Here is an 18,987-nt window from a genome sequence, read left to right on the forward strand (position 1 = left end):
CCTGCGGAGAGGTGGCGTTCAGTGGCATTTGTCGCGTGTCGATTCAGAATAGGGTTCTCCCCAGCTCTGTGCTCTTAAGAAAGTCCCCTCCCCAGAGTCTCATCTATGGAACATGGGAGGTGGCCCAGCCAGTGTCTTAGACTTCAGCCAGTTCACCCTTTCTAGGATTTTATTAATCTCAAAAAAAAACCACAAAAAAAAACCCCACCAAAAACTATTGTCATTCTGGGGCACTAGATGAACTAGGACAGGTGGTTCTTACAATCCCTGGGCCTCAGTTTCCCTGTCCACGAAACAATGGTTAAGGTTCACTCTGCCACGCTCCTTCCACCTCGAGGACCACAACTGCTGAGGGAGGCCCTGCGCGACCCGCCCCGCTCGCCTTTCACCTAAAGCTCTGTTTGGGGCTGGGCACAAACAGGAAACATGACACAGCAGCGGATAAACAGCCCAGCTCTCCGTGGCATGGGCGGCTGACGGGAGAACAAAGAGTTTCTGAACTTTTCCAGCAAAAGCCAGGGCTGGGCGCCCCAAGACCTTTCGCACAGGGTGTGGGAGCAGGACATTGTTCCTGTCTGGCTGGGCCTCCCACGCCGCCCCCACCCTGGCCTATTCATAGGACGTCCCACAGCACGGAACGAGCAGATTCGCAGTCTCGGGAAGTGACAGTGACCAAGGCCGGGAGAGCCCCAGGTGGGGCTCAGAGAGCACTGAGAGGGAGTCAGGGCTCCAGCCTGGCCCATGTGACCTCAGGGAAGCCCCCATCGCCTCTGGGTCAGGGTTTCCCATCGATTGAGTGGGGGGCTGCCCTGATGAAAGGCATGGCACCGCCTCCTTGCGTGTGTGTCAGTCCCCAGATCTCTCCCCTACCATGTGGCCCTTCGAAATTTCTTAATCTTTCTGTGCCTCAGTTTCCTCATTTGTAAAACTGGAAGAACAACAATCCCTGCCACCTGGAGTTTCTGGATGAATAAAAGGCAAGACTTCTAGAAAGCACCTAGAACAGTCTCCAGAATATGTAAAAAATACCCAGAAGCCTGAGCTATCGTTTTACTATTCGTTTATTCTGCTTTCTGGGTCACTTCCCTTTCCCAGTCTGCCCGTGTCTGCAAAGGGGCAAGCAGAAGGCAGACGGCCCTGTGAGCCCCGCAGACTACGCCCAAGCCCCACCACTCAGAGAAAGCACATCTCACCATCCGTCTGCGCCAAGCACAGCAGGAAAAGGAAACTCTGGGGGGGAAAGGCAGGAAATCCTACGATGCTGTGCCGAAGCAGATGGATGGGGAGCTGGCGGGCACAGAGCCGGCCAGGCTGCACCCAGGCTGGGCAGCAGAGAGAGCGGCCCCGCCCATCCCAGTGTGCCCGGGGAGGACGGATGACAAAAGATGCCGCAGCACATGCTGGGCCTGGGTTTGCCCCTGTTCCTGCCTCTGCCCCTGAACCCCATGCGAGAAGGAGGAGGCTGGCCTCAGTCATCTCAGCTCTGAGAAGGAGTGACTCAACCTGGCCTCGGGTGTGGGTGGTGCCGCCTCCCTCTGCTCCTCTAAGGGAGTGTCCCCAACCCTGCCTGGGCCTCCCGTGTTCTCATCTGCGGAGTGAGGATCCTCAGATACCTACTTCTCCAGCCACTGTGGGAAACAAAGGCAGCCAAGGCAGCTGGCAAGTCTCCCAGGGCAGTGGCTGTCCAGGCAGGTTTGCCCCTGGGAGGCTCCACGTGCAGAATGGAGTTGCGGGTCTCCGCAACTGGTTGGAACGCCTGGCGCAGGCAGACTTTGACCCTGAAACATTTCACCCAGCAGCAATGGGCCTGCACTATCCGCTGGCACTGAGGGATGGGCCTGTCTGGTGGGAAGAGGGCTGGCTCTCGAGGGACACCATGACGCTGGAGACAGCCGTTTCCAGCTCAGTGTTTAAAAAGCTGTCCGCGGAGGAAACCCGCGCACGAGCTCCCACCTCGCAGGCACTCGGTTGAGGATCTCTGCTTGGCCAGGCTGCGTCTTTATCAGGCCTGGACTTTTCTTTTCTTTTTTCTCTTTTTGTTCTTTTAGTAGATTTAGGGACTACAAATTGAATTCTGTCACACATATACACTGTACAGTGGTGAGGTCTAGGCTTCCAGTGTACCCATCACCCGAAGAGTGTACGCTGTACCCCATAAGTAGGTACAGACTTTTCATAGCAAAGGGTAACCTCGGGTGTGTCTGCTCAAACCCTCTTCTTTTACAGATAAAGAAACAGAGGCTCAAGGAAAGATGCACCTTACAGCAGAGGCAGGATGTGAACCCTCGAAGGCTCCTTGCCCCGCCTCCATTCATTCCATCAACCATGTTATCAAAGCCCCCTCAGCCCTTGTGCACAAGCGCTCTGGGAGCTTACATTCCAGTTGGGAAGCAAACAAAGGGAATAATTTCAGGTGGCAAAAAGGGTTATAAAGCAAATAAAAGATGTCGCCATGTTAGCAAACGGGGGGCACTGTTCAGGGGTGGCCTCCTAGTGCCGGCCTCTCCACGGGGCCCCATGCCAGCAGCGTCCTGGGGTTGGTTCCCCCTGGCTCGCATGAGCCAACTGTTAAATTCTCAACAATTCAGCAACCCAGTTGTTAAACACAGCTCTTACTTCAAATTAAATTAGATAAACTCACAGTTAAATGAATTGTTTTAGGCACAGAGGTAATACTAAAAACTCATCACTGCCTAATTATTTTACTACATTTTAATTATACTCTTGAGGTTCCTTGTATCGATAGTATCTAAGCATGGTGGAAAATACCATACGACACTGTGCTCCTGTGCGTCTACGCCCGGCCCCTCGAGTGGTAACGTGACATTGGCCATGGCGGGAACAGTTACACTATGACAATACCACATCCTAGGGCTTTTGGTTTTCAAAGAGCTGGTCATGAAACATTTACTTGCTCATCGCCAGCCCCAGGCCGTCTGTGTTTGGGGGAGGCTACGTTCTTCCTGCGCGAGGGGACAGTGGGAGAGTGTGGTGCGTAGCCAGCTCTCCTGGGTGTGTGTGTGTCGGGGGGTGGGGGTGCCCCCAGCCATGCGAGTGTGACCGTTCCTCCTCCTCTGTTAAGGCTTCAGCAGTGAAGCACATCTGGGATTTCTAAGTACATCTGTCTGCTTCTGCAAAAGAACCACTTTCTCCAACAGTATGTGTCAAGGGTCTAGAAGATGGTGGCTCATTCATTTGTTTATTTATTTTTGGTAAATTAATCCCTCAGGTACCCTGAGGAAGTAAACATTTCGAGGAACCTTGACCAGGCACCACGGCTCACACCTGTAATCCCAGCACTTTGAGAGGCCGAGGCAGGAGGATTGCTTGAGGCCAGGAGTTGGAGGTTGCAGTGAGCTACTGCACTCCAGCATGGGTGACAGAATGAGATACTGTCTCTAAAAAAGAAATGTGCATAGTCACTTCTGAATTTCTCTAGATTACTCTGGGTCTCCTTCCGTTGAGGACATAAGCACTGTAATAACCGCAGAGTGAAGTTCCCACTACTTCTACTACTGATAATGACACCAGCACTGCCATTCCACAGCACCACACGCCAGGCAGTAGGCCCTGCCTCTGAAGTCCACACCAACCCATTTTACATGTGAGGATGCTGAGGTTCAATGACTTGCTCAAGGCCAGGCTGCCCCTCTGAAAGTTCCCCAGAAGACATTTTCCCTCCCTCAGCTGTGGCTCTATGATCCTCCTTACGCCAGCAAAACTCAGTGGCACTACAAGGTCCCCATCTCTGGTGGCATTGGTGGACTAGTGGCTGCCCACTTTTCATGGCAACAACATCCCAACACCACCAGCAGCAGCACCAGAGCAGAATGGGCCAGATCCTCCCCCGAGTCCATTCATCCACACCTGGAACTCGGGAGAGTGACGTGGGCCTCGCCAGTTGGTGGCTTTGCTTGCTAAGGAAACCTCAGGAAGGCAGATGCTGGAGAAATGCCACTCACAGCAGCTCTGGCTGCAGAAGAGCTAGAATTGGCTCCTGTGCGAGACCCTCACCGTGGTTATTGCCTGGCCTTCACTGGTTCTGGCCAGTTTGGTTTTCCAGCTTTCTCAGGGATGACGGTAATTTGTCAGCAACAAAAACGTCCTTCCAAGGCATTCCTCTTCTGCCTCGCTGAGCTGGGATCTCCATCTGTTGCTCACAACCGTATCTCTGACCTGTGCACCTTCTCGTGTGCTACTCAATATATCAGTCCCAGTCATTTATTCAGCACTTCCCTTACTGAATTTTCATGCCATCAATGAATTCTTAAGCACTTAATTAAATTTGCACATAGAAATATTAACTCTCGCTTCCTCTGCTTGGCTCCGGCTAACATGAAAATAGAGTTTACTACCCAAAATGTCAATCCATAGACAGCCAGAGATTTAGGCAGCCACAAGCAAACCCAGACCCCGTCCCTGCTCTGGGGGAGCCCAGTCCCAATTAAAAGAACCCCTGCCTCTGATTTTGAAAATTGTCCTGGCTTTTCCCACGGATGCCAGGCAAATTCCTCTTGGGACAGCTGGCCTGCCACTCAAGGACTCATGGCTTCTCTGCAGCTGCTTCGGTGCAGCAGACATTGGCAACCCTAACGTCACCCTTGCTCCAGGCTTGCTCCCTTCTCTGTGTCCCTGCAGCCACCAGGGCTGTCTGGATTCTGGAGCAGCCGGAGGGACAGCAGGGTGATGGGTTCTCATCGCTTCTTCCCTCTGCCTGAAACACTCCTCCCTCTTCAGCTCCTGACTCCTGCAGGGCCCTGCTTAAAGGTCGTGTCCTTGGGGAAGCCTTCCCTGCCGCCCCCCCAGACAGGATCGGGCCCCTGTGTCGCACACCCTATGCTTCTCCCTGGTGGCTCTCACTGTGCAGTGAGTCGTTGGACAACTGTCTCCCAAGCTAAACTGTGGCCCCTGCACAGGCAAGGATTGTGCCTGTCTTGCTCGCAGCCATCTCAGGTATCTAGCCCAGCACTTAGAAGGTGCTCGATAAATTCTGGATAAATTAATGAATGAATGGATTGGGGGTAGCTCTGTGAATGCTGAATGAATAAATGATTCACAGCACAAGTCTCTGGAACAGGTGTATCTTCCAGAAGCTCAGTTTCTGGTGCCAAAACTGGCAAGAGGAAGCCAAAAACTTGGGATTCCTTTGTGCACAACAGCTGCATCTCCCTTACAGGTTTTGGGTTTGAGCATCCATTTCCTATGGGTTTGGACATTTTTCTGTTTTTTGCTTAATAGCAGGGATTGCTCTGGGAGCTTTGCTAGACTTGTGCCTTGTGCCATTTGGTTGACAAGGAAACTGAGGCTCCCCCAGCAACCACAGCTGGTAGCACCACACCCGGTGGGATGTGACCACCTCACCTTCAACCCAGATCCCTTTCCAGTGCCCCAGCCCTAAGGGGAGCCAAGTCCAGGGCATTAAAAGCAAGGCTCCCAAGACAAGAGCACCCAGACTGAAATGGATTGAAACATTCTTATTAAGAACTGATCAAAGCCGGGCGCGGTGGCTCACACCTGTAATCCCAGCACTCTGGGAGGCCAAGGTGGGAGGACTGCTTGAGCTCAGGAGTCCAAGACCAGCTTGAGCAAGAGTGAGACCCCGCCCCTTCTCCACTAAAAGTAGAATGATAAGCTGAGCATCGTGGCACGCACCTGTAGTGCCAGCTACCAGGGAGGCTGAGGCAGGAGGATCCCTTGAGCCCAAGACTTGGAGGTTGCAGGGAGCTATGATGACACCACTGCACCTGGAGCAACAGAGCGAGACTGTCTCGGAAAAACAACTGATCGAGAGATTTGGCCTCTCCCTCCCCAGCCTCTCCCAGTTGCTGCCTTTCGCTCTCTCTGGCTGGTTTCAGAACCAACAATGCCAGGGAGGAGCCTTCCCCTGGGCCCCAGCCAAGATCACAGCCGCTACCACCTTCAGAGCTACCTTCATCCCCTCGCCAGCACCTACCCGGGGCTCCAAGCCACACTGTGTTGGGAGTCAAGACCCGGCTTTCATGCCTCAGTTCTGTCACTAAATTCTTGAGTGGTTTTGATCAAGAAATTAAAACTCTAAGCCTCAGTTTCCCTACATATAAAATGGGAAATAATTTCTATTCTACCAACTTCACAGGGCTTTTTTTTTTTTTTTTTTTTTTGAGACAGAGTCTCACTTTGTTGTCCAGGCTAGAGTGAGTGCCGTGGCGTCAGCCTACCTCACAGCAACCTCAAACTCCTGGGCTCAAGCGATCCTCCTGCCTCAGCCTCCCGAGTAGCTGGGACTACAGGCATGCGCCACCATGCCCGGCTAATTTTTTTATATATATATCAGTTGGCCAATTAATTTCTTTCTATTTTATAGTAGAGACGGGGTCTCACTCTTGCTCAGGCTGGTTTTGAACTCCTGACCTTGAGCAATCCGCCCACCTCAGCCTCCCAAGAGCTAGGATTACAGGCGTGAGCCACAGCGCCCGGCCTTTCACAGGGCTTTTGTGAGACTCACATGAAATGAGTACATAGTCTCACTTCTCAAATTGTGGACCAGTCTAAGGAACTCTTCTTTTGGTGGGGGGACGATGGGGCCTTGGTACATTGGTACATTGCCCAGGCTGGCCTTGTACTCCTGGCCTCAAGCAATCCTCCTGGCTTGGCCCTCAGCTTCCCAAAGTGCTGGGATTACAGACATGAGCCACTGTGCCTGGCCTCATTGTAGAGAACTCTAATCGTAATAATTCCTTAATTATTTTTCCACTTTCCCCAGGATCTTGCTGTCAACTCACAGTGAGCTGATCTCTTCCAGGGCCCTTCTCTCTGCCTGACCTCTCTGCGCCACTCATCCCACGTGGCCATGCCCTCCTGGAAACCCCTCCTCCTTCAGCTTTGCACACTCACTCTCTCTGGAAGCTCCTCCTGCATCCCAGATCACTCGCTGTCTGAGCTACACCCTGGCCCAAGTGGCAACTCCATGCTTGTTCCTGTCATTCACATCTGCCAACTGCACGTAGCTTCGGAGAGGAACCAGAGGAAGCACATGCCCACCACCAAAGTCCCTTGTCAAAGTCCGCACAGGGTTTCCCTGTGGCACAAAAATGTGAGCATGGGACATTGGATCTCCATGCACTGCCGTCATCGCCTCTGCTTTATGAGACTCTGTGCAGCCATAAAAATTAGCATAATGGCTGCGAAGCCCAAGTCTGGGAAACTCCCATGGCCGGGTCTGAATGCAGGTAATGGGGTTCTGTGGCTTGGACAAGCCGAGATTGACTCTTTGGCTGGAGATTTAGATAATATATTTTTATTTCCTCTTTTTAGAATTGAAAGGACTTTTAGAAATCATTCTGGGTTAAGTGTGCTAAATGATGACCTCCTTGCCTTCAGTCCATGGACCAAATCAACATCATTGTTTGGACTTCCCAAACTAGCTCAACTGGCCTCCCTCTCAGGAGCGAATGTCAGACACCCATCAGCAGACTCTGGGTGCTCTTAAGGATTAGACTGAGGCCGCCCTTCACTCCCAGAGGGTGCCGTGCAGAGGAAAGAGCACTGTGGTCGTGAGAACAGTGTGCTGTGCTGTCTGGCTGCAGCAGCTCACAGTGGAGGAGGGAAAAAACTGTGACAGGTGGCAAACGGTGCCACCCTGCAGTGTGCCCAGGGTGCTGGGGGAGAGTGCCAGTCTGGTCCATCAGAGGCAGGTGGAAGGGATTGGTGGCGACTGAGCTGGGTCTTGGAAGATAAGGAGGGATCTGCAGGTCGATTTGGGAGGGAGGGAGGAGGACGGTCCAGGCAGAGGGAGCAGCCAGGGAAGCAGTCCAGCTGCAGTGGGGACCGCAGAGGTTCAGAGGGGCAGGGCAATGAAGGAGAGAAGTTTTCTGGCGGGACCTTGGCTGTCACACCAAGGAGCATGTACTTCATCCTTAGGTCAGTGGGGAGCCTCAGAGAGACCAAAAAACCCCATCAGTCTGGGGTCTGGGAAGAAGACTTTCGCGGTGGGGACACAGGGATGAACTGGAGGGGACAAGCCTGGAGCAGACAGCAGAGAGAGTGTAACAGCTGGGGCCAGGCTGGAGGGGTGCGCCTGAGCTACGCAGGGGCAGCCAGGTTGGAACTAAAAGGACTATTGGGACAGTTGGTGGAGAGGTGGGATCATGCAAACCACGATTTGACAGTGGGGAGGGAGTGGGAGATGACTCCCACATGTGCAAAGGTGTAGAGACTCGAAAGGGCATTGCCATGTTTGAGCAATTGTACCAAAGAGATGGAGATTAGGCTGGAGATCTCTGTTGTGGAGTTATTAGCAGACATATACAGACAACTGGATTATTGTTCCTTAGTATCCAATATACCGCCAATAGGCATCGTCTGTATCTCTTCCCAGTTGACTTTGGACTTACACTTACAGCTGGATGTGGACAATGCAAAGCAGGTGGAAGAGACAGGGTGCCAGTTCAGAGCAGAGGCAATAAGAGTCATCATGTCATCTCTTTCTTGCTCCAGCTCTCACCAAGAAAATAACATACACCAGACAGAAGCAGCTTGGGTCCAGGAATTGAGAAGACACTAGAGAAATCTTATGTCTGGCTGGCACCTAGAGCAGAGCCACAAAACCATGCAACCACTACTGCACTGCAGCTGACGTGTTATGTGAATAATAAATAGAACTTTGTGGGCAAAAGCTAAGATTTGGGGGTTGTTATGCAGTATGGCTACAGCAATAGCTACCTGATACGCATGATAGACGTGAGATGAGAAGTGCAGATTGAGAAGAACCTTAGATTGTTTTAATTGATGAATCTTCTCACCTTCAATTACTCACGTCCCAAGTGTCAAGAGATGGAGTCATTCATTCTCTTTCAAAATCATCCTTCCCCTCTGCCTCCTGTCCCTCCTAGCAACTTGTTCTATCCACTATCCCTTCCCTCTCCTGGACTGAACCCTCCCCCGATCCTATACTAGTCTTTTTCTTCCTAAAACCCCTTCCTTCACCCTGTCTCACCACAGCTGCAGTTCAATCTCTCTCCCGACCTTCTCAAACAAACTTCTGAAAAGAGCTGACCATACTCACTGTGTCCGTTTCTCCCTCTCACCCATAGGCAATCCAGCTTCTTTCCTCCACTCCACCCAAACTGCTCGAAGTAGATTTCAGTAATCTCCTAATTGCCCAGTGCAACTGCCAGTCCTTACTTTCCTGGAATGCTCTGCACCCTTTGGCAGGGAACTAAGTTCATTATCTCTCCCCACCTAAACATTCCTCCTTCCTTATCGTCTCACCTAGTGGAACCTTCTTTTATTGGGTGTGAGATAATTCTAGTCCAGACTTATTGAGTTTGCAGTGCCTTTTGAGATGTCCAAAAAGCGATGCCCAGTGGGAAGTTAAATATGTGGATTGGGAGCCCAAAACTGGAGATGAGTGTCATAGAAGTGGCATTTACAGCCAGGAAGATGGATGAATTTTCCCAGCTTATGGAATATAAGCTCCAGCTCTTTAAATGCCAGTGGGGCCACAGAGAACCCCCTATTTCTAAGGTCACTATGACAACCACCATTTGGTTCTCTCCTTCCCAAGTCATGGCCCATTATGGTCTCCACATCACCATTTTATTTCATATTCTACCCCCCACTCATGTTGTCCTCTCCAAAACCTCTTAAAATTCAATCATAAAAAATAGAAAGTAAAAATCACAATAGGATACCACTCCATAGTCACTAAAATGGCTAAAATCAAAAAGACTGACAATACCACATATTGTCAAGGATGGAGAGTAATCCTAATTCTCATACATTGCTGTGGGAGTGTAAAATGCTACACCCTACAACCCAGCAATTTCCCTCCTAGGTGGAAACAAATGTTCACAAAAGACTTGTACAGGAATGTTCACATAATAGCCCGAAACTGGAAATAACCCAAATGTTCACCAACAACAGGAGGGAGAAACAAATTGTGGTACATCCATACAATGGAATACGATCCGGCAACAACAAAGAACATATTACTCATACCCGGAACCACACAGACGAATCTCAAAAACATTACGGATGAAATAAGCCAGGCATGAAAGAGTACATACGGTGTGATTCCATTCACATGAAGTCCACAAACAGACAAAATTAATCAGTGATGATATCATCAGAAAATGGTTGCCTGGAAGGGTAGAAGGAAAATTAATCAGAAATGGGAACTTTGTGGGGTTGCGTAAATAGTTTATGTTTCATTTGGCAGGGAGGTGGTTACAAAGGTATAAACAAACTGTCAAACCTCAATGAACCAAACATGTAAGATTTGTGGATTGTATGTATATAAATTGTACTTTACTTTAGACCTAGAAAATCTCCATTAAATAAAAGAGAAAAAGAAAATGTAAATTATTAAAGTAAAAATTTTAAAAAAAGAAGAAAAATTATACTTTACTTAAAAATTAGAAAAATAATTTTTAGATGTCCATAAAACAAATCTAAAATAGAAAAAGTACAGGGCAGAAACCACATTCATTTCAAATAAAATTGTATGTGCATAATATTAAGAATGTACCGGCTGGGCATGGTGGCTCACGCCTGTAATCCTAGCTAGCACTCTGGGAGGCCGAGGCGGCCGGATTGCTTGAGGTTGGGAGTTCAAAACCAGCCTGAGCGAGACCCCATCTCTACTAAAAATAGAAAGAAATTAATTGACCAACTAAAAATATATATACCAAAAAATTAGCCAGTCATGGTGGTGCATGCCTGTAGTCCCAGCTACTTGGGAGGCTGAGGCAGTAGGATTGCTTGAGCCCAGGAGATTGAGGTTGCTGTGAGCTAGGCTGACGCCACGGCACTCACTCTAGCCTGGGCAACAAAGTGAGACTCTGTCTCAAAAAAAAAAAAAAAAAAAAAAAAGGAATGCACCTATTCGAATGCTCAGCCTCCATTTAATGCACCCCTGCTTCAGCCGTTCTCCCCTCACCTCTGCCCCGTCTCCATGACACCTGTCCATTACCTATTTTCTAGCCCTCCTGAGAGATAATGTAATGGAAAGAGCACAAGCCTTAGAGCCAGAAAGAAGAGCATTTAAATCCCAGCTGCCATTTAATAGCTGAGTGCCCATGAGTGAGTTACTTGGCCTCTCTGAGCTTTCATTTCCTTAACTATAAAATGGGATAGTGACACGTAGCCTACCCCAGAGGGTAGGGAACCTAATTCATTTTGACCTCAATTTGTAAAACAAAGTCACATAAATTGCCCCACTAAAGGCCTGGAAGTGCTCAGAGGATTACTCATAGGCTGCAGGTAAGAAGGCAGCCCTGGGGCCCTGGAGTTAGGGTGTAGGTGAGCGGGTGCTAACATCTACAGAAATGGCTGCTCAGAGCCACCTCCGCCCGAGAAAGGCCACTGCTGGCCTGTGACTTAGGAGGCAGGTTTCCTGGTAAGGTTTGGCCACTGGAGGACCTTGCCCAGATCCCTGTGCACCCCTCTTGACCGCAGCTACTCTGCGGTAAATTACCAGATCAGACTGGATCTGGGGAATTTGTTACCAAAAAACCCCCTCTGGGGTTTCCCAATAGGTAGGGGAGATAGATAAAGGCAGAACTGAACTGGCTCTACCTAAAATAAGGTAGAGAGGGGCCAGACCCTGTCCTCTCAGTTCTCCTCCCCGACCTCAGGCTCTCATGGGCACAGTTTGAAATCGTGGGACCGGGTAAACCCTAGGGACTGGTTCAGCTCTGCCTCACTCAGTTCATTGAGCACCTGTTACTCCTAACAGAGAACCTGGATCTGCAGCCTGCCCGGCATCTGGCAGGAGACCGAAAGGACACCTAGAGATAACTCCGAACAAAGCAGAAAGTGCTTCGTGTAGCCCAAGAAGCACAGAAGTGTAACAGAACAACCGCATCCTCTACACCCCAGCCCCCCAGAGCCCCTCACCATGCGCAAGGCGCTTTGCGCTTTCTTACTGGGAGCCTGGAAGCGCGGTGGCCGGCAGCATCCTGTCTGACGGCCTTCGGGAAGTGTCTCCTAGCTTGGAAGCGGCCAGGCCAGGGCTCCACCCTGCGCCTCCTGCCTCCAGGGACACACCTAGTCCCAGGTGAGTGAAGGAGGCAGCGAGGCCTGCTCTGGAGCCAGGAGTGCGAACCACAACCAAAGCCACAGAAACGGCGGCCTGGGCCTCGGTTCCTTCCTGGAGGAGCGGCGGTGACACCCTCCGCGCCTCGCCCCTCCCTCGCGCCTGCCACTGCGGGGACGTGGGGACTCAGTTGCTCTGCCTGCTCTCTCTCTCTCCCCGTGCGCTGACATTTTCTTCCCCTTTGCTGTTTCTTGGACGCTTTTCAAGAGTTTGTGCAACCATTCTGTTTGGCTGTTTTCGTGCCATTTTCAAACGCGGGTGGCGTCCGTCTCAAGCGGGGGCGAGGTGGTACGAAGAGCTGGCGAGGGAGCCTTTTTGCCTCCCATCACCCCGAGGCGGCGGGCACGCTGGCTGCCAAAGTTACAGTGTCTGAAACTTTCCCTGCGCTGGGTTCCCGGCGTGGTCCCCGGCTCCGGGACATCTTCCTCAGATGCCCTGCTCCCCAGGGTCCCTGCGCCCCAACTTTACCCCTCCCCCGCCAGCTCCCCATTCCCAGAGGCACCCCCTTCCGCTCCCGTGCTGGGCACGAGCCATGCCTCTGTCCTGCCCACAGACGGGGACAGACCCCTCACTCCTTTCGAGACTTGCTGGGTCGCACCCCGCGCCCGCTGAGTCTCCCCTCTCCCCCCGCTCCCGCGAACCCTGTGGGGGACCGCGACCCCAGACCCTCGGGCAACAGTCTGGAAGGCTGGACAGACGCAGCGACGGGCACAGGAGGAGGACAGGGACCGGGTCCGGTCTGGACACAGAGGTAGCGACAAGAACAAAAGCAGCGACACAGGCGGGGCAGAAGCAGGGCTGGGCCGGAGCAGGGGCCCGCCCCGCTGCCCCCGCCATGCCCGCCCCCGCGCCGAGCCCGGGGTCCGGCCGCCCCGCGCCCGGCTCGCAGCCTTGGGGCTCGGCCGGCGCCCCGCGGGACCCACCTGATCCGCAGAACGCGGGCGCCGAGGGCGGGCGCGCGGCGAGTGGCGCCGGGGCAGGACCGCGCCTCGCTCCGTTCCCCGCGGCGCCCTCCGCGGCGGATCCGCCGCCGCGCTGCCTCCGCCCGGGCCGGGCCGGGCGTGCCGGGGCGGGGCGTGCCCGCGGCGCTCCCGCCCGTGGGCCGGCGGCCGGGCGCCCGCTCCGGGGCCGCGGGCAGCGCGCACGGGCCGGGGCGCGAGGCCGGCGCGCTCCCCCTGGCCGGCCCGCGCGGTCGGTGCCAAGCCGGTCCCCGCCCCGGACGCAGGCAGCTGGGAGGCCGGCCGCGCGGGTGCGTGAGCCAGAGTGAGAGTGTGTGTGCCGGGGGAGGGAGGGGGCATTTGTTTCATTTTCACTCAGGCAGAAAAAAGCCTGAAACCAGCAAAAATAGAAAATAAAATCCCTGATGACGTTGCTGGGCCTCTTTTGCCTTCTCCGGCCTGCACGTGGCGGTGATGCTGGTGGCGGCGGTGGAGGAGGGAAGGGGCACTGGAGGGTGGGCTGGGGTCTGTCACCCTGTGCTGCGGGGAGGGGCCTCGGCACCCTGGCACTCGGCCAAGCACGGGGGGAAGCCGAGAGCCTGGGAGGTCTGATCCACCCTTTGTTTCCCAGGAAGGAAGAGTAAAAATGTAGACAGCGACAGGCCAGCGGGCTCTGGCTGGAGGCCCCCAGGTCCCGAGCTCCGGAAAGGAGGGGCTCCCCATCAGGCACCCAGCACCCAGCACCCGGCCTGCCCCGGGTTCGTTCACTGACAGCGATCTCTGAGCGCTGAGTTTCACAAATGGGGCTCTACACAGCCCTGGGCTGTGCAGCAAATCTCTACTAGAATTAATCAGAGGAGAACCCAAAAATTCCCATTTCAGTGTTTGCACTTCCGTGCTTATTGTGAAAGCGACTCACTTCTGATCAGCTGCACCTGGGGGGCTCAGTCTGCTCATCCTACCCTGGTTACCACGAGGCTCATCTCATTCCCGCCCTCGGGCTCATAAGGATCTCCTTTAGGGTGGGAAAGTCAAAACTTCCTTTTGCCAGGACCATTTGCCACCGAGTGTCATTTTCGTAGACTAGTTAGCTTCTTAAATAATTGAATGTATTGGAACTGTCATTTGACATCCTGAAAATGGCACGGAGCACAGACATGATGTATAATTTCAATGGTCTCGTGCTAATAAGAAAGGAACAGTGGCCTGATTGCATACTGGAAGGACTTACTCGGCCTACAGGTGAGCCAGGTGACATCGGGAATGTGGGAGCATGGAATTTCCCTGTGGGCTCAGGGGAGTAAAGTGGTGGGAGAAGCGACTCCCCAGCCCCACACTCAGGAATGAGACTTCACTGCAGCCAGCACAATGGGCCCTTTGCTGGAAGATAAATTGGGCCATTATCGTCTTCTGTGAACACACTTGCAATAGTTCATTAGTGGTGAGCACCGCAGCAAATATGCAATGAGTGATGTTATGCTATGCATTATTCCCCACTTTTCTTTATTGCATGAAGAGAATGGGAACGCATTGTTTAAACTGCTTGGCCCATCAAACTGTATTATAAATTCTTTTTCTTTTTTTAAGAAAACAATGGTATGAATACGATGGTGGCTCAAATGATGGCCCAGCATGACCAAAACCAAAAGAAGATGACTTACCTCTGTAAAGACCCTATTAAAAAAGGTGTGTGTGTGGGGGGGGGAAGAAGGCAACATACACAGGAAACAAGAAAACATCCCAAAACACTACTCTGCCACCACTAAACCCAATGTCGCAGGTTTAATCTTGTCACTTGATTTAATGTTGTTAATTTGAATTATTTCGTTGGTTTTGTGATTGTGTTTGTATTTAATTTGAAGATTTGTTTTGGTTTTATGGTTGGTTTCTAGAGCAATGAGCATGAGAAGTTCAGGCTTAATCTTAGGTTTATACCTGCCTGTTTCAATAAAAATAAAATAAAAGTAATGTAAGTCAATACTGTGGGCCTGTTAGATTTTTTTTTCCCCATCTGAGAAGAGCCATATAGTTCTCAAAGTGGAACTAGCCATTCTGCTGACTGACTGAGCGGGAAAACACTTTAAAGATTCTGAGCATTGGGTTTGGGGTTAGAAATTCTAGATGTGAGGCCTTAGATGAGTCATTCTTCCCCTCTGAGACTCATCTGCATCATCTGCAAAATGGAGGTAAGACGACTGATTCACAGAAGTAAAATCAAAATGGGATGACTTCAGGAAAGGGCTTGGGAGCCATCAGAGCATTACAGGAAGGTGAGGCTGAAGAATTTACGGAGAGGAGGTGTGCGGCAGGTGAGCCCCCAGGTAGCTCTGACCCCGGGACAGACTTTGCTCCAAGCATGTTTTATACACAGGAACGCTTTTCATGCTCAGCCCCCCCCCCCAAGGGACGTAGATACTAATCACATCTCCCTTTTCCAGGGGAAAAGCAGAGGCTCAGGGAAGAAGGTAACTTTATTTGCCATCCTTCTGCATGTGGCCAAATGCCCCAGGGCAGAAGAGCTTCCTCTTGTGTCTCCTTTATGCGACAGACATTGAGACAGAAGACATGGATAGAGACCCTGCTATCTGCCAGCCGGCCCGTGTCCTGCGGGCTGACGCCAAGGTGAACAAGTTAGGCAGCATTGTAGGAGGAGTTTGCGGCCTACTGGGAAGCAGGTAGTAAACCAAGAACCACTCGGTTCATAATTCCAGGGCGATGGTGCTCAGGCTCAGAGGGAGCCATAAGGCGCGGAGGGTCCCGCCGCTGGGAGGACTGAGCCCGGAGCAGCAGCAGGGAATTGATGAGGCAGAGTTGGGGGAGCGTGGCCCAAGCAGAGTCAGGTGCAAATGTCCTGAGGTGGGAGGGACAAGGCTTGTGAGTGTGTAGGGAAAGCGTCAACATCACAAAGATGGCAGTTCTCCTCAAATCAACTATAAATTAAAAAAAAAAAAAAATCCCAAGGAAATTTTTGTGGAACTTGATGAGCTGCTCCTAAAATTCATATGGAAGAGCAAAGGGCCACATTTAACCAAGACGGTTTTGACAGGACACGGGGAGGGGAGGATTGGGCACTTGCTCAACCAGCTGTGAAGATGTACCTAAAGGCCGAGTGCTGTGGCGCATGCCTGTAGTGCCCAGGAGGCTGAGGCAGGAGGGTCACTTGAGCCCAGGAGTTTGAGGTGACAGGGAGCTATGATTGCACCCCTACATCCCAGCCTGGGCGGCAGAGCGAGAGATCTTGTCTCCAAAAAGAAAGAAAAAAAAAAAAAGATGTGAAGCTCTAACAACAAAAGCAGTGTCTTGTTCATGACATTTTTAGACCAAGGGATCAGAATGAGGAAGCCAGAAAGAGACCCACGTGTGTGGGAGCGCAGCGTGCGACAGAGGAGGAACCACAGATTAGTGGGTGATAAAGCAGACTCTTCACAAGTGTTGCCGGGCCTCAAAGAACGGAAAGGAAGCGTGCAAACAAAAACTCGCACGAGAGTGCTCATGGCGTCACCGTCCACAGTAGCCGACAAGTAGAAACGGCCCGAATGTCTGCCGGTTGAGGAGTGGACAAACAATGCAATGGAACATCAGGCAGCCTCCGGAGGGACGCAGTGCTGATCCACGCTGCAGGCACGGAGGGAGCTGGAAGACATTATGCTAAACGACAGGAGCCAGGCACAAGAGGCCGCATGTTGCATAATCCCATTTATATAAAATAATCCACATAGGCAAATCCACAGAGACAGAAATCAGATAAGTGGTCGCCGGGGGCTGGGCGAGGCGGAGCAGGTGAGACTGCTCTGTGGGTTGGGGGTTTCTTTGAGAGGTGACGGAGAATGCTCTGGAACCAGATGGCGATGGTCACACGACCCTGTGAACGCTCTAAACGCCACTGATTTGTACGCTTTAAAATGGCTGAACCATTTTAAATGTGAATTTTATGTTATATGAATTTTACCACAGTTCTAACAAATGTTGCTGGTCAGCGGGCCATCCATACAGACGAATAAAATAAGATTACATTCCTAATACACGCACGTACACACACACATACACACACCATATAATAGATGAATCAAAGACCTAAAGGAAAGAGAAACTTTAAAACATTTAGAAGAAAATATCTTTATACCTTAGAATAGGTAAAGGTGTATTTAAACACACACACACACACACACACACACACACACACAGTGCAATGACCATAAAGAAACACACAGATACATTCGACTACACTAAAATGCTAAACATACAGAAAAGACACCTCAACAATGAACAGATAAACCCAGAGGCTGAGAGAAGTATCTGCAGCCTAGATAACCAGGCAAAGATTGGTATCCAGGATGTATCAGGACTCCTGCAAATACACAGGGGAAAAAAAACATGCTTCTCCATTTTCACACCTGACTAAAGTCCTGGGTGAAATGGCACTGGGTCAGGGTCCCTGTATGTCCTCTTCATGGCACTTGTCACATGATTTTTTATTTGGCAGCATGCCCCACAAGTCAAGGGTGCCCACGTCTGACCCGGCATTCCCAGGGCATAGCGTGTGCCCGGCACACAAGAGAAATGAAATAATCGTGTGCTGATGGGCTAGAGGAAGGGGTGCGGGGCTGAATGAAAAGGCCACACAGTGAGATTCTTTCTATGCCTGCCTCATCTAGATGGGTCGCCCCTGAGAACAGGATCCTGTCTGGGTCCTTCCATTTAACCCACTGTGGGCTTGCTACACTGATTTTGATAGAGGTGTTTACCTCTTGCATCTCCACACCCTCAGGCACTCTGCTGCCAGCCTCCATCCTCCCTCGTCCTGTCCTCCCTTCTCTGAACAAGGTCCCTTTCTTCCTCAGATTCTCCATGTCAGAAACAGCGAGGTGGGCTGGCCCTGGCAGGGAGAGTTTGGAATGCACATCCCAAAGGTTCTTGGCTGAGAAAATTGCCTCCTTGCAACCTTGGTGGGGAAGAGAGATGTCAATGTCCCCGGAGTGAGATAAGCCCTTTTCCCAGAGATACTGGATGCAGGAAATGCAAAATCTCCACAGAACCAGGGCAACACACAGCTCTGAAGCCCCGAGGGATGGCCGGTCCCAGCCTCCCGCCCTCACTTTACAGATGAGGAAATGAGATCCAGATGGGGAAGTGACTTCCAGGAAATCGCAGGCTGGGAGTTTGCAGAACTAGCGTGCATTCCCTGTGTTCTCTCACGGGCTCCTCAGCCCCAGGCAGGTGGCAGGCAAAACTCCCAGTCCTCCCAGTCCAGAGGGGAAGGTGTGTCACAGAAGCTACCAGAGCGGGGTGGGCAGCCAGGAAAAGCAGGAGGGAACATGAGAGCAGAGTCTTGGAGGAAGGGAGATGAGCTGAAGGCACTTGGGAGGGGTGCCCGGCAGGGAGGGACACCCCTGCCAAGGCGTGGGCGGGCAGCGGGGTCCCTGCAGGAGGGCACTGCGTGGGCACGTGGCCGGGCAAGAGGGGCCAGTTGAGGAGTCGGGGCAGAGAGGCTTGGAAGAGGAAAAGCAGGATTAGCATGTTGTCCCTCCCCTACAGAGCAGCCTCTGGAGGATCCCTGGGAAGGGAGAGTGACATGGTGGGGTGTGTCTGAGATATTCCTCACCCTACCATCTGAGTCACCCCTGAAAAATGAAGTCACAAGGGAAGGGAAAAAGAAAGGAGGAGAGGGCCAGCACAGTGGCTCAGGCCTGTAATCCTCGCACTCTGGGAGGCTGAGGCAGGAGGATCACTTGAGCTCAAGAGTTTGAGACCAGCCTGAGCATCTCTACTAAAAATAGAAAAATTAGCCAGCCACAGTGGCCTGTGCCTGTAGTCCCAGCTACTCAGGAGGCTGAGGCAGGAGGATGGCTTGAGCCCAGGAGTTTGAGGCTGCAGTGAGCTGTGATAATGCCACCACACTATAGCCGGGTGACAGGGCAAGACTCTGTCTCAAAAAAAAAAAAAAAATCCAGTGAAGAAGAAGGGAGGAGAGGA

The 18,987-nt window shown here is 51.9% G+C and overlaps 1 protein-coding gene and 1 long non-coding RNA gene across 13 annotated transcripts in view; one reads left to right on the forward strand and one right to left on the reverse strand.

The window, feature by feature from the left end:
- The window catches only part of GGTA1 (glycoprotein alpha-galactosyltransferase 1 (inactive)), a 64,931-nt gene extending 51,759 nt beyond the window's left edge, over positions 1-13,172 (reverse strand). For 2 of the 11 annotated variants that reach the window (XM_012771748.3, XM_076009011.1), the window contains exons 1-2: positions 13,000-13,168; positions 10,047-10,120 (exon numbers count right to left, since the gene is read on the reverse strand). In XM_012771748.3, coding sequence (XP_012627202.1) covers positions 10,047-10,106 — 60 coding nt within the window. In that variant the 5' untranslated portion in view covers positions 10,107-10,120; positions 13,000-13,168. Of the gene's footprint in view, positions 1-9,978; positions 10,121-11,877; positions 12,309-12,999 lie in introns of those variants that run through there. The other 9 variants (XM_076009006.1, XM_076009012.1, XM_012771749.3 and 6 more) reach the window with 9 other exon arrangements.
- Positions 12,718-16,225, forward strand: LOC142874313 (uncharacterized). Of its 2 annotated transcripts, none has more exons than XR_012922136.1 (3): positions 12,718-12,827; positions 14,602-14,700; positions 15,453-16,225. It is a non-coding gene; the product is annotated as an uncharacterized LOC142874313 (long non-coding RNA). The 2 variants fall into 2 exon arrangements; XR_012922137.1 differs by lacking the exon at positions 12,718-12,827 and adding an exon at positions 13,243-13,325.
- The last annotated feature ends 2,762 nt before the right edge of the window (positions 16,226-18,987 follow it).

This window comes from Microcebus murinus, chromosome 12 (genome assembly GCF_040939455.1).
Source record: "Microcebus murinus isolate Inina chromosome 12, M.murinus_Inina_mat1.0, whole genome shotgun sequence".
Lineage (NCBI taxonomy): Eukaryota > Metazoa > Chordata > Mammalia > Primates > Cheirogaleidae > Microcebus > Microcebus murinus.